The sequence below is a fragment of the Acinonyx jubatus genome, chromosome C2 (assembly GCF_027475565.1).
Source record: "Acinonyx jubatus isolate Ajub_Pintada_27869175 chromosome C2, VMU_Ajub_asm_v1.0, whole genome shotgun sequence".
Taxonomy (NCBI): Eukaryota; Metazoa; Chordata; class Mammalia; order Carnivora; family Felidae; genus Acinonyx; species Acinonyx jubatus.
Genome location: NC_069384.1, coordinates 9,326,537 through 9,342,428, shown reverse-complemented (window position 1 = coordinate 9,342,428; position 15,892 = coordinate 9,326,537). Strand labels below are relative to the sequence as shown.

At 42.6% G+C, this 15,892-nt stretch overlaps 1 protein-coding gene across 9 annotated transcripts in view; it reads right to left on the bottom strand.

Moving 5' to 3' along the window:
* Positions 1-15,892, bottom strand: part of SETD4 (SET domain containing 4) — a 91,631-nt gene that overhangs the window by 29,652 nt on the left and 46,087 nt on the right. For 4 of the 9 annotated variants that reach the window (XR_008297543.1, XM_053220582.1, XM_053220581.1 and 1 more), the window contains exons 1-6: positions 13,649-13,806; positions 12,756-12,924; positions 8,255-8,350; positions 4,604-4,641; positions 2,190-2,278; positions 410-839 (exon numbers count right to left, since the gene is read on the bottom strand). Coding sequence is in view for 4 of the 9 variants with exons in the window: in XM_053220582.1 (XP_053076557.1) it covers positions 410-839; positions 2,190-2,278; positions 4,604-4,641; positions 8,255-8,350; positions 12,756-12,828 (726 nt within the window). In the remaining 5 variants the exon portion in view is untranslated. Of the gene's footprint in view, positions 1-409; positions 840-2,189; positions 2,279-4,603; positions 4,642-8,254; positions 8,351-12,755; positions 12,925-13,648; positions 13,807-15,529; positions 15,739-15,892 lie in introns of those variants that run through there. The other 5 variants (XR_008297547.1, XR_008297546.1, XR_008297545.1 and 2 more) reach the window with 2 other exon arrangements.

Below are 15,892 nucleotides of genomic sequence, written 5' to 3'. Positions count from 1 at the left end.
CTGTCCTCACACAGCTCGCGGAGGGGGTCGTAAGTCAGTCAGTGATCATGGCAAAGGTCAATGCTGACAGCCATGCCACCACATGTGAGAGGGAACAGGGCAGCAATCTGGACCTCAGCCCCCACGCTGGCAGAAGGAGGACGCTGCACCAAAGGTGAGCGTGGGGGGCTGCTGGTTAAGGTCATCCAGGGGACACAGCACTGAGCGCTGTGGGTGAAAACACAGCAAAAAAAAAAAAGGGACACCACGAAGGGAAAACGGGGCTGGGAGAAAGGACAGAAAATTAGCTGGTGGCAGGCAGGTTTACCTGACGCCAACAACACCTCTCTCTATGCTTTCAAAGTCACAGGTTCTACACGTCAGAGTCCCTCCTGTCCGAACAGAACGTGCGCCCTCGTCAACTGCTCACCTGCACACGGGGGCTGTGGTTCAGCAGATCCAGGTACGGGGCGAGCGCACAGCTGTCTGGCTCCGCGGAAAAACAGCGCCTCCGCCTGGGCTTCACATACACGGCCCTGGTGTTGACCGTACACCAGGCCCACAGGAGGGCACGGTAGCTAAAGATGCTCCCGACGGCCTCGGAAAACAGAGGCTGCAGGGAAGAGAAAAAGCCTCTGGAGGAAGAAAAGAACTCTCGCACACGGGCTCTCTGCTCTTCGGCCTTTGCTCTCAAGGGTTTGGGAAAAAGATTCACCACTTCTGGCTCCAAGCAAACGGGGCAGGTGTAGGCCTTTGGTAAAATCTCTAGGTAAGGTTTCCAGACGGACTGGTCCCCAGCATGCTTTTCTGAAACCAGAAAGGTACACAGAGCCAGCAGAGGAGATGGGGGAGGCCGCCATCTGTTAAAATGAGAAGCCAAACATAATTTAAATTATTAAAAGGCAGATTAAAAGAATTACTTTTATTCAAAATATGGAAGGAGCTAGAGACACAGATATCCCAGTGGTGTTTTCTGCTCCCAGAGGAACTGTAGCCAAACTGTGACTACACTCGGAGTTTATTTGACGCACCCGACAGGGGGTCTCTTGCCTCCTCAAACTTTCCTCTCCAGATTGCACCCTGATGTAAGTGCCCCAAAGAAGTCACACTGATAAGCGACAACTGACTCACTAACCCAAAGTTCCAGCTTTGTTTTTAGGGATTCCTTTTTGTAAACAGCTTCTCTGCTTCCAACTTGGTTCTCCAGTTTTAAAGCTTTTGCTCTGTTTCACTTAATTCACTTGGCTAAGCATATCAAACACGGTAGGGAAAAAATGGGTGGAAAGAATCTAGACCTGCCCCATCCAATACAGTAACCACTGAGTACTTATAGCTATTTCAGTTTTAGTTTTTTTAATTAAACGTAGCATTTAAAATTCAATTCCTCAATCATGTAAGCCACATATCAAGCACTCAATAGCCATATGTGGCTAATGGCCACCATACTAGACCAGGCAGGGCGAAACACCCATTTCTATCACTGCAAAGCTCTACTGCATGATACTAACCCAGACAGAAATTCAAGAAACTCATTATATATTTGCTAACGTTTTAATTCCTAAATTTACCCACTCTATTACCAATTATACCTTGCAGTATTTTTATTTGTTACCAATAAAAAGATCTCATGTTGCATGAATGTATTTAGAAAAGTTTTCATTAATCTCACAGTCCAGATTCTACACTGCCAATTATCCTACTCAAAATTTCAGAATGATACAGAAAATGTTAATACAAAGAGTATCCTTGCTTCTACTCAGGTCAATAAAGATACATTTGCCTTCAGAAAAACATGTGGAGGAGATTAAAAGTCCAGAATTTACCCTGGATTAAGAAGCAACATAATCTTTCAACCCTCATAATTTAGAAACCCCTTCTGCTAAGGATCTTGCTCACTCTGTCCTCATAAAAGTCCCCCAAAACAAAGGCCCCCTATAACAAAAGCCAGAAAACAGTTCTCAGCTCCTTTTTTGGCCTTCTCTCTTCTCTGCTAAACAAAACTAACTTATAATGTCAACAGCTCTTCATAGTTGAAAGAGAATTCAACCATGTACCTTAAAAATGCAGTTGAAAATGAATCAAGAACAAACATGTATGAGATGTACGAAGGGGTGGTCCTAACGAACGAGGCCTTAGTTGACATATTTGCTGATGCTGTGGACTTGAGAGGATAAGCACTTGAGCAGACAATCATGTGTGCGGTCACTTACTTAGCGATGTACGCCCCTAAGTAGCTTCTAATCACTGTGTCCGTGGTGAGCAGGCAACTCTCAGGCAACGAAATAATCACCTGTCCCTCCTTACCAAAAAGAAAGTAAAGTTTAGAACACCCACGCTTTGAGAAGGACCTGTGAGTACAAGTTCTGTGAAGTCCTTGAGTCCATGATCGCCTCCTAAGAACCCAGCAAAACCCAACCACGGACACCAGAACCCACGGTCTGGCTCCCACGTCCCTGGGTCAGCGGATGCAGGCGAGACTGCTCCGATGGCAGGAACCGCAACCCCAACAACAATCAAAGGTGACTCATTTGACTGACATCCACTAGCAGTCAGCCTTTCACCAGCGCACATGGAAACACTTTGACAACTCACATCGCATCGTTCCTTCACTTTCTTACACCCGGGAACAGTGCTAGCTGTGGGAAACGACAGAAACCATTCCATCTGGCGAAATGTGTGCATCCAGTGACTGCTCCCAGCAACGGCCTACTCTCCATACCACCTGTGCCAACTAGATAAAGAAAAGGCAGCCCACCCGCACAAGGATCGCATTTTACTACCCGCAAAAGTGTAGTTTTCATTTCTGCCCACTGAGACAGGAACACAGAAAGAAAAATTAAGATGTCAAGTAACAGACACCAGGAAGAAGTAAAGCATTAAGAAGGCTGATGTTAATTAAGATCCTGGCTTTCATTATAACTGGCATCTAAGTTGGTTAAAAGTCTCAGCCAAAAATCTTCTGGGTTCAATTTCTAGTTTCAATATATGTAAATGAAGATCAAGTTGGACGGTCCCTAGAGTCCCCTCCTACTCCAACAGCCCACAATTTCAAAAAGCCACTTAATAAAATGCTCTGTATCTTGACTGGAATAAATCCCATCATCATCAACACTTAACAAACTAGACCCTTAAAATCTGTGCATTTCACTATGTGTAAAATACATCCCTAATATTCAAAAAGTTGAACGGAAAGCCATATTTGAAAGCAGATGTGAAGCAACTGCCAATTATCATTTCAGAATCTAAACAAAGATGACCTATATTTACTGCTTTATACGTGAGGCGTATTTCTTCTCCGGAAATAGAGCACAGTCAATTATATGTTCTCTCAAAAAATACAAATACTGTGAGCTGCCTAAGTGGCTCAGTCAGTTAAGCATCCGACTCTTGACTTTGGCTCAGGTCATGGTCCCAGGGTTGTGAGATCAAGTCCCAAGTAGGGTTCCATCCTGGGCGTGGAACCTGCTTAGGATTCTCTCTCTCCCTCTCTCTCTGTCCCTCCCCCACTTGTTCTGTCTCTCAAAAAAATAAATAAAAATATTGTACAACAATGTGACTGTACTTAATATTATTGAACCGTACACTTAAAAATGGCTAAAATGGTAAATTCTGTCATATATATTTTACCACAATGTAAAACTTTAAAGTTAAAAAAAATGAAAGTACCATAATAGAGTTATACATTAAATGGTACCACTCTTTAGGCTAAACATGTGTACACAGCTGGATTTTATAAGGAACTAAAAATAAATCAAGGAATTAACTTCTAGCCTTACAGAAAATTGTGCACTGGATGTCCTTTAAATAGAACAGAAAGAACTAAAATGGACCTGGGGGATCACCTATGTCATCTACCTTGTTTTCCAGGTGAGGAAACAAGCTGGGGGGCTAGGGGTTGGGGGCCTTGAGCTGAAGGCCACCCTGCACCCTAGGACCAGCTCCGAGGCTCTGCCCTCTGCTTCCTCAGGCGGCACTCATATACCACACACAACCTCTCAGGTAAGTGTGGCTTCCTCCCCTGGCACATTTAAAATATGACCTGCTTTATACAATTTGCTGTGGCAGAGATGGCTAGCTGCCAACCTAATGTGCCTTCTCCCCTCCTGCCATTAATGCAATCGTATCTGGAGGTGCCAGGGAAAGGACACGTCTCTCATCCCTCGAAGCCAGCCGGGGCTGTGCACCCAGTCACTGTGGATGCAATGGGGCTGGAATTTCCTTAAAAGAAGGAAGCCTGCCCTTCCTCACCCCCTGGCTCCATGCTGCTGCTCAAGCTCCAAAAGCTAGACCGTGGACCTGAGGGTGCAGGGCTTCCTCTAGGATGTGTACAGAGAGCTGGAAGGAGCCTGGACCACTAACGGCCTGGGGCCACGACACGTGCCCAGGTCTGCCTATTCAGGCTTGCTTACTTGAGAGCAAAATAAACTTCTACTTTGTTTAAGCACTGTTACTTTGGGTTTGTCTCTTATATGCAGCAAACTTAATCCTGACACAATTATATTCAAACCTATTATTAGGTAAAAAATGGCTGTGTGTCTGAAATATCTTTAATTCACTTGATCTAAACCACAAAAACAAAGCAGCAAAATCTATACTAGGCGTCAAGGAAAAGAGAAATTCTTACCTGCAAGGATGTTTTGCTCATCAGCCCTCTTCCTGTACCTAAGACACAAAAAGAAAAAAAAAGGGTAAATCCTATGATATCTTCAAGATCTCAGGGATATCATTTTGAATAAAAAAAATGCAATTGAACTTCAAAATTACATAAAGCTGAAGCTGGGCACCTCTCATCCTTTGGCTCCCAGGGGAGAGAGAGGATCAAGGAGCTGTTCTGGGAAATGTCCTGACCTCCTTTTGCATTTATAATCCTTGAAGAACAAAAAGTCAAGACCTAAAGATAATCGACTTTACACACATCTGCTGAGGTGTCTCTTACAGGACCCTCTGAACTGGACCCTCTCTCCGGGGACCTACCAGCCGTGCTGGGGGCCCGCTCTTGATGCCCACCCAAGCTGAGAGGCTGGACCCTCAACCACTTTTACCCACTACCAGCACCAGCTTTCCAGCGATGATCTTGAGACCTCTTTGACTGGCTGGCCAGTAAAACCCACTCAGGTCCCACAAAGACTGCAGACGACACCCTCCCCTCCCCGACCACGAGAGCCATTAGACTCTCCTTGACCAGGTGAGCTCAGCAGGCGCAATCCAGGACCAGCTCCTCCCTGTGAACCAAGGCCTTGGCCAGAGCAGTCACAGCAAGTAATCTCACCAGCTGCACTGTCAACACCACCAACACCCAGAAATTAACCCTTCCAAGCCAAACGCTGCCTTCCCGTAACAGTCAGACAGCAGCTTTTCTGGCAGACCTAGGTACACTGTGACCTATAATTATTATGAGGTCCAGAACGTTCATCTTTTCAAATTCATACTTCCTCATCTTTTTCTCTCCACTCGGAGGGACTATAATTCAGCAAAGGTCAATCCTTGCAGGACTACTAGGAGCTCCTACTTCATGGATGGATCTTCTTCCTCAAGTCCTGGATCAGGGGTCTGCCAAGTCTGATTTGACGAGTCATAACTCATCTCCCCACCCAGAAGCATACTGTCTGTTCAGTATTTGGTTTTAAGAACTTATTTAAATATCTTCTGTATGTCCCACAGCAGAGTTAATCACCCCTGTGGGCCAGAACCCTTCCTGGAACCAATTACTAATGGGAGGATTTTTTTTCTACAAGGTCATCCTTTAAAAGACCCGCATACTAATCTAAGTGGAAATTTCTCTTCAAATATATATACGAACAGAACCTGGCATATGAAATAAATCTGGGAGATACTTCGCCTGTATTTCTACAACATAGCGTTCAATATCAGAAAACAAATCACAGACACCTGCACTTACTAAGGCAAGGTAGGAGGTGGCCATTAGGATCTTATAAAAGTAAAGCTTATTACAGACTTCCCAGCACCTTAAAATTTCTGCAATCATAAATCTAACTGGGAGACCCAGATTGGCCAGTGCTTTTGGTGGCAAAAGGAAATAGTAGGGTCAGTACTCAAATCAGGTGAGAGTCTAAAGACTGAATCCTGCTTGCAACTGAGGAGTCTTGCCTTGCCCCTCCACAAACCAAGATTAAGTCCCCAGAATTTTGTACACTTGGACAGACTCCCACAAATGTTCCTTCCCATCAGATTAAGAGCTAAAAATATATAAAGCAGTTAGAGAAGATATGTTGAAATCCCAACCCACAATGTGAGGACGTTAGGAAGTGTGGCCTTCAATAAGTGATTAGGTCATAAGGATGGAGTCCTCATGAATGGGACTTGGTGCCTATGGCAGCAGTAGGAAGAGACCAGAAAGCTTGTCTAGCTCCCTGCTCTCCAACACGTGAGGGCCCAGCACGAAGATGGCAATTTGTAAACCTGGAATCAGTCCTCACCAGACACTCAATCTGCCCATGCCATGATCTTGGACTTCCCAGCCCCAAAACTGTGAGAACGAAATTGTTGTTTAAGCTACCCAGTCTATGGTAATTTGCTACAGCAGCCCAAACTGACTAAGACAGAAGGTTCTTTGCCCCTAGAAATGTAAGTAGTGGGCTCTGATCATTACCAAACCGTTTTGCTTTAGCTTCTCTGTGACCACGAATCTGGAGGTGGGCCCAGAGACAGTTGTTCCCACTAAAAACGGTAACTCTTTACCGCTCTAAATTATAGTTAGATTACTTATTTTCAGGCATCCCATTTAAGCATATGCCAATCCCTGCTTGGTAATTTTAATCCTATCCTTCTTAAGGCAAAGAGACATCTGAGGCATAGACAGGCCAAAGGCACAAGTCCATGCCTGACACTATGTCCTCTTGATCATCTTGTGAAGAACTCCATCCAGTCAAATCTAAGAGCATGGCTTTTACTATTTTTTGTGCTTGACACACAAAAACAGAAAGTTCAACATTCCGCCAGAGCCTGACAAAAAAGGTTTACCGTCTTAAATAGGAGTAGTCCTAACAGATAATGGCAAGTATTTTAGCCCAAAGTCACCATGTGTAACTGACGCACAGGGAATAACTACACACATCACCTCATTCAACCAGGCCCACACATGGTTAATTATTTATCTTGGTGATGTATAAGGAAGTTAATCCGCTCAAAGTTAAATTATGTAATGGCTACTTAATCATCTCAGTGGCCAAAAGGAGCACTCAAGAGGCATACGATTTAATTTTCTGTAAGGTAAGTGTGCTATACCTGCCCTGACGGCACAGCAGTCTCTATGCTACACCAGACCCAGAATCCTTCCGAAAAGCATCTTGGTCCTCTCCACGGATACCTCAAGCCCACTTCTGGATGGAATTGGTGGTATGCAGGCACACACCCAGAGCAAGCTGCCAACTTCTATGAGAGAATGTTCCAGAAGAAAATGCTAATCCAAACTCCACATCAAGCTCCTGAACTTCAGAAAATTATGTTAATTGGCCTCTGCTTAGGTGACTGTTAAAGCTACGGCCACACAGAAGGCACACAGAGGGCTCCTCCTCTAACACTTGGGGAGCACAGCCACAAGCCAGCTGAGGCCTTCCTAAGGACTCCTCTCCTCGAGCCACACCACCAGAGAATGAGCACCTCCACTGGTTGTTTGGAATCTCCTTCTCTTAGAAAACTGTTTTGACTCACCTGAGCTATGGAATAATCCCATCAGCCTGCATGGCTTGAAAAATCCCATGAAACCACCATAAGCATGATGATAAGGACACCAGGTACATTACATAAATGTCTTCCCTATGAAGACCCAGCAAAGACATTTCCTTCAGGTCTCTTCCAGGAATACCTGCACTTCTGCCATGTAAACGATTTAATTTTCTTTACAGAACACAAAGACTCAGGTGTTGATCATATAAAGTGTCTGGCCACTGGAAAGACAAGTCAAATTTGTGGCTCACCTCCCAGGTGTACAATAAGATTTTAGAATCAGGGCTTTTATGTATTTTCTTATCCCTGCCTTCACCTTATTTTTCTATGCTCATTTTCCTTTTATAATTTTTGATATTATTTCACCACTTGGGAACTTCTCCCCATAAGCCACTTCAACTTATTTTTAAAAGAAGGCGAAGGATAAATAAATATGACAGCTACAAAGTAGGAAGCCTGACACACAACAGAAGATGTGCTCCCAGACAGAATACAGACCACCTTTAAGAACTACACGTGTTTTCCTATCACCTGGGCCCACACGTCTCTCATGTGAAAAAAGTCATGAGACTTGAATAACAGGCCTTACCTGGAAAACAAGCAGGTATTAAGTTTGTATCTTCAAACTTTCTATCTTTCAGCCACTTCTTAAGCTCTATAAATTCAGGCTTGTAGCTCTCATTCACTAATCAAGAGAGAAAAGAAAAAATGGAGAATAAGATCAATATGTAATCAGATCACCATTTAAGAAGTAATGGTCTCACACAGTCCTATTATAAAAGAGAATAAATTTTAAAATATGACTAAATAACATGAACTAGAAAAGAAAAACCATGGTCACCTCAAAGATTCAGGAAAAACATTTGATAAAATTTAACATTCATTCCTGTAAATAATGCCAACAAGGCAAGGATAAAATTTCCTGAATCTGATGAAGACTATCTAACAAAAAACCTACACACCTGATGAAAAATCATTGAAACAGAAAGCAGAATGGTTGTTGCTAGGGGCTAGGGAAGAGTGAAGAATGAGGAGTTACTACTTAATGGGTATAGACTTTCAGTTCTACAAGATGAAAAGAGTTCTGGAGATTCATCACACAACAATATGAATGTACTTAACATTCCTGGAGTATACTTAAAAATGGTTACAATGGTAAATTTTAAGTTATGTGTATTTTATCACAATTAAAAATAATTTTTTAAAAGATCTCAAGTCAGTAACATGAATAAATGGAGAAATATACCTTGTTTATGGATTAGAAGACTCAATATTGTTAAAATGTCAAATTCTCACCAAAGTGATCTATAGATTCAATATGACCCAATCAAAATTCAAGCAGACATTTTGTATAAATTGACAAAATGATTCTAAAAGCCATATGAAAATGCAAAGGACCTACAATAGTCAAAACCACTTTGAAATACTGATTTCAAAACTTATTATAAGCTATAGTAACCAATATTATGTAATACTGTCATCAAGACTAATAAAGAAACCAATGGAACAGAAAAGAAAATCCAAAAACAGACTCACAAATATACGAAGAGATGATTTTTTACAAAGGTGCAAAAGCAATTCAGTGGAAAAGGACAGTTTTCTCAATAAATGTTGCTGAAAGAACTGGATCTACATAAGCAAAAAAGGATGCACTTATTCCTATGTTGCACCATCTATAAAAATCAACTCAAAATTAATCACAGACTTAAATATAAAGCCTGAAACTACAAAACTACTACTAGAAAACATACTAGAAAATCTTTGCAACCCAGGGTTACATAAATTTCTTAGGTACACCGCCAAAAGGAAGATCCCTAAAACAACAAATTGATAAAGAGGACTTTATTAAAATTTTAAATTTCTGTTCTTCAAAAGAAAGACACTGTTAAAAGCATGTAAAGAAATGCCACAGAATAATTGAAAACATTTGCACAACACCTATCTGATCAAAGACTTGTATCCAGAATATCTAAAGAACTCTCAGTAGTCAAGAAAAAGAAAACAAGACATTTTTCCAAAGAAGACATCCAGATGGCCAACATACACATGAGAAGATGCTCAACATCACTCATCATCAGGGAAATGCAAATCAATACCACAATGAGATATTACCTCACACCTGTGATTTTAGAATGGCTAAAATCAAAAGCACAATAAACAAAACAAGTATGAGTGAGTATGTGGAGAAAAAGGAACACTTATGCACTGTTGGTAGGAATGTTAACTGGTGCAGCCACTGACAAAGACAGTAAGAAGCTTCCTCAAAAATTTTTTAAAAATAGGATTACCATATGACTCAGTAATTCCACTACTGGGTATTTACTCAAAGAATACAAGAACACTAATTCCAAAAGATATGTGCACCCCTGTGTTTACTGCAGCCTTATTTACAATAGCCAAATTATGAAAGCAGCTCGAGTGGCCACTGATAAGATGAAAGGATAAAGAAGAGGTGGTGTACACACACACACACACACTCTGCAATACTACTCGACCAAAAAAAAAAAAAAAAAAAAAAAAGAATGAAATCTTGCTATTTACAACAAAATGGATGGATCTAGAGAGTATAATGCTAAGTGAAATAAGTCATTCAGAGAAAGACAAATACCATATGATTCCACTCATACATGGAATTTAAGAAATAAACAAAGAAAAAAAAGAGATAAAAAAACAGACTCTTAAATATAGGGAACAAACAATGGTTATAGAGGGGAGGTGGGCGGGGGGGAGGGGAAATAGTTGATGGGGATTAAGAGTGCACTTATGATGAACACTGAGTAATGTACAGAATTGTGCAATCACTGTATTGTACACGTGAAACTAGTATAATACTCTACATTAGTTGTACTGGAATTTTAAAAATTAAATAAGCTATAAATAAATAAAAATTATCATTTTCAGCTCAAAAAACAATAAAAGAATAATAGTGCAAAAAGATAGATAGAAGAGAATTTACCAACACAGTGTCGTAAAAAATCAAGGTGTAGAAATCAACAGCCATCACAAGTACAAATAAGAGCCAGATAGAAGATGTAATGGAAGAGAATGCCTTTCTTAACATAACCAGAAAACAAAATAAAAAAAGAAGATGAAAAAGAAAACAACCTAATAAAAACATGGGCAAAAGATCTAAACAGTTTACCAAAGAATGCCTATGTAAATAGCAAATAAGCTCACCAGTCATTAGGAAAATACACATCAAAACCACAATATGACAGCACTTCTACCCGTTAGGACGGCTATAATCAAAAAGACAATAAGAAGTGTTGGCAAAAATGTGGAGCAACTGGAACTCTCACTAACTGCTGGTGGAAATTATACAACCACACTGAAAAACTGCTTGACAGTTTCTTTTTCTTTAAAAGCTGAACATATATCATATGATCCAGTCTTTCTACTCCTAGGTATTGACGCAAGAGAAGAGAAATCATGTGTCCATGCAAAAGCAAAGACTGTACACAAATGTTCATTAACAGCTTTATTTTTAACAGGCAAGAAAAAAAAAATGAAAACAATCCAAATGTACATCAAGAAGACAAACAAATCATGGAATGTATTCAGCAATAAAAAACAATAAATATTGATAAACACAATTATCTCAAAATAACTATGCTAAGTAAAAGAAGCCAAATACTATATATTATTATATGACATATATATGGTTATATGAAAATATAAAACGCAAATAAATCAATAGTGACAGAAAGCAGATCAGTGGTGGCCTGGATGGGGCTGTTGTTAAAGAGGGGCAAAAGGAAAGGATTACAACAGGAAACGAGGAAACTTCTTGAGATGGATGGATATGTTCATTATCTTGATATGTGGCATTCACTATGTCAATTATACCTCAATAAAACTTTTCTAAAAACCCCATCCAAAATATAAGGCTTCCAAAATATGTTACCATAAACTAGAGAATAGATTTTACAGCAAGAGCATTTAATCAGTGAGCATTTAATGAGCAACTACTATATACAGAGCACTATGTTAGAAACAGTGGGGAATGTTCAACATGTTCTTCAACCTCAAAAGTTGACAGCTTAGTTGGGAAATAAGACCTCCATTAGAAACAACTAAAAAACCAGTAAGTAGGCCTTTAAGAATAACACCCAATAAGCATCTTAGCAAAGGGTGATATTAGTAAAAAGTGAAAATGGCATTGCCAAAAAAATAAGACCTCAGCTCAGTCTTAAAGGCTGGAGAAAAGCTGAATAAGCAAGGAGAAGGAAAACAGCTGTTCTAGACGGAAGAAGGATTCAGAGGAACGACAGAGGCAGACGTATGTGGGGTGTGTCCAGGGAGCGGCGAGTAGAGAACATACTTCTGGTACATGCAATAGCAGGGTGAAGCCCCCTCACAAGGAAGGTAATGTTAGGCAGGAGGAGTTCATCTATCATGCAAAACGGAACGAGGATCCCTGGCAGCTTTTAAACCAAAAAGGCAACATGAGAATAGTCCCTTAGGAAAGTCAGACTGAGAGTAACAAATGGAAAAATAAGCAGGGAAGAAAAACAAGGGTGTAGATAACCCAGCAAAGAACAAGCTGAAATCTTTCGGTAGTAGAAGGGAGAGGGGGAAGCTACCTAACAAAAACTAGACAAGATTTAGTAGGACACTAGCTAGAGAGAGAGCAAAGAAAGAAACTGGAAAAGATTGCCTAAGATGGTGCTGACAGGCTTGGGATCAGGTAGGAAAAGTTTTATTAATTCTTATCAAAAGTAACAACTGCATTTGTTGGCCAAGCAGTTCCACATACAATGTCTTGCTCAGACTCAGTTATGCTGAATCTGAAATGATGAATTTACATCCAAACGCGGATATTCTACAGGTAGCTCTAGGTCAAGAGAAAGGTCAGGACTGGAAACGGAAACCTGGAGTCATTCCCAGAGAAGACACAGGTGAAGCAATGAGAAATACACCGACATTCCCACAAGAGTTTAAAAGAACATAATGGTATTCCTAAAAAGAGTATTAATATTCTCTTTGAACATTGCCCGTGGGCCTCTGAGAAAAGCTACATGTGTCTGTTAATACCAATTAACAAAAGATTCCTTTTCTTCATCACTGGCACCAAAAGATCAAAACTGTACCTCCTCTTGATACAGAACTTCTGAAGAGTTTCCGTCTTCTGATCCGGCTTGTTCGTCCTCTTCCCATCTTCATATCAAAACTGCACTTTCTGTTCAGGTGCCCAATCTAATATAAAAGCTTTTTCTTCGCCTTTCTTTCCAGCTGTATGATAAGCACTGTTCTTTGTACCTACAAGGATTTGAATACACAAGCGTATATTATTTGCTAAACCATCTCTCTAGTGTTTTTGTACACAAACCGTTTATACTGTAAGCTAAATCATCATTCCTTATGCAGTAAGGGACGGCCCATTATACTGCTCCCTCTGAAACAGTTTTATGTTAAGGTCCTACTAAATGCTGATTAATCGTCAAAATCCTCAACTATTTCACCACTGTGTGCTTTGGTGACTTATGTATCTCAATTCAAATCAACATTTACTAAGCACCAACCTAACATACTTGGGAAAAACAATGGCCATAAAGCTTCTATAAGCTAAGTCTTAGAGTTAAAAAGAAAACATTCTGGGATGCCTGGGTGGCTCACTTGGTTGAGTCTGACCCTTGATTTCAGCTTACGTCATAATCTCACAATTCATGAGCCCCGCTGCGCTGACAGCCAAGAGCCTCCTTGGGACTCTCTGCCCCTCTCTCTCTACTCCTTCCCCACTCGCACACACATGCTCCCTCTCTCTAAGCAGTTTTGTTTTTCTTTAAATGCTCTTTCAATGTGAAGTAAATAATTTGTTCTTAGAACTAGGATCCTGAAATCAATAGAAGTAAATGGGAGTTTGCAACAAATTACAGAGGAAATGACCACCAAGAAGGCAGACAAAACAAAGAAATGATCGTGAAATCTACACTGAGTATTGGAATATTACTCAGCACTCAAAAAGAATGAAATCTTGGGGCACCTGGGTGGCTCAGCTGGTTAAGCATCCGACCTCAGCTCAGGTCATGATCTCACTGTCTGTGGGTTCTAGCCCCACATCAGGCTGTGCTGACAGCTCAGAGTCTGGAGCCTGCTTTGGATTCTGTGTCTCCATTATTCTCCGCCTCTCCCCTGCTCACACTGTCTCTGTCTCTCTCGCTCTCTCAAAAATAAATGTTAAAAAAAAAATTTTTTTTTAAAGAATGAAGTCTTGCCAATTGCAACAATGATTTCCATATGTGGAATTTGTTTATTTATTTTTGAGAAAGGGGGAGAGGGGCAGAGAGAGAGAGGGAGACACGGAATCCCCAGCAGAGTCCAGGCCCTGAGCTGTCAGCACAGACCCGACCCAAGGCTCAAACTCAAGAACCCTGAGATCATGACCTAAGGTGAAGTGTGATGCTTAACCAACTGAGCCAGTTAGGTGCCCCAACATATGTGGGATTTAAGAAAGCAGATGGGGACACCTGGGCAGCTCAGTTAAGAGTCTAACTTCAGCTCAGGTCATGATCTCCTGGCTCATGGGTTCGATCCCCACATCAGGCTATGTACTGACAGCTCAGACACTGGAACCTGCTTCGGAGTCTGTGTCTCCCTCTCTCTCTGCCCCTCCCCTGCTTGCATTCTGTCTCTCTCTCTATGTCTCTCAAAAATAAATAAACATTAAAAAAATTTTTTAATAAAAAGAAACAAAGCAGTGAACATCGGGGGAGGGAGGGAAAAACACAGGATAATAACAGAGAGGGAAGCAAACCATAAGAGATTCTTAAAGACAGAGAACAAACTGAGGGTTGGTGGAGGGGAGGTGGACAGCGGGATGAGCTAAATGGGTGATAAGCATTAAGGAGGGAACTTGCTGGGTGTTACTGTATCATTAAATTATTAATCATTAAATTCTCCTAAAACCAGTACACTATATGTTAATTAACGTGAATTTAAATTTTAAAAAATGGTATTTTCCTGCTAAAAAATGACCACTGCAGTTTCTACATGGTACTTCTTTGGAAGCTTAAAAAATGAAATCCATTAAGCACACCAGCATGATACAGACAATGCAGTGGAGTATTATGCAGCCATTAATAAGAGGAAGGTATGCACCGTGTTCAAGATACATTAAGTGAAAAAAATAAAGTTACAGAACATTCAATGATCCCACTGGGGTTGGCTTTTGACGCATCCTGTACGTTTATGAAACAAGAGGCTTTAAGGAAGGTTATTCCAAAGACGTGCCCGGGCAGGGGGGCCTTTACTATTACTTTGGCAGCCTCCCGTTCTCTGCCTTACATATGTCTCAACACATAAGTGACACAACAGGAATATTCCTTAGGGGCGGGCATATGTATGCAGCGTAACCACACGACTGCTTTTAAACTCTTCGACTCATAAACACCGGACGGAAACGAGGAAGAAGTCCTGGCGCTACGGCGACCCCACCCCCGCGGGGGAAGGCTCGCCGATCTACCCAGAGTCCCGAGGCCAACCGCGGCCCGTCCCCTCCGGTGCCCAGCGCTCCGCCCGCACCCGGACGCCGGGTGACAGCGCGCCGAACGCCACGGGCCTCGCTCCCACAGGCACGGACTCGCACGGGAGGCCGGGTCTCGGCCCCGGCGGTACGAACTCCCGGCCGCAGGCTCCCGCGCACCCCCAGCGCGACTCGACCGCGGTTGAAGGGGCTACACCCGCTGAGGGATGGCCAGGTGACGGCCGTCGCAGCGTAACGCCAGGCCTGGTGGGGGTCTGCGAGCTGAACTGTTCTCTTCACCCCGAACAGTGAAAACATACGGAGAGCTCCAGCGCTCCCCGATCCCGGGACCGGGACCCCGGGTTCACCGCTTTCCGTCTCCCCGTCGTCCTCCCGGCTCACCTCGCGGCGGCGGCGGCGCCGGGCACACCGCACGAGGAAACCAAAATCAGCGCCCCAGAGAAACGTGGGTTAAGGCAAGAGCCCAGCGTCACACGGAGAGGTCGAGCAGCCACGCCCGCTTCGAGTCCTGACCAACCCAAGTCCTCAGGCGACCGGCGGAGGTCCAGTAGTGCTGTAGCCCCCGCCTCCTGGCGTGCGATTGCGCCTGCGCCTTCGCGTGCGCGTGCGCCCAGGTTCCCGGAAACGCCACGGCCGCTCCGCCCCGGCCCGCGCAGCCGGAGTCACGGATGAGAAGACCCAGCGGTCCCGGGGCAGGGAAGCTGAGCTCCATACAGCTGGCCTGCGGAGTCCTTCCTTCCCTAA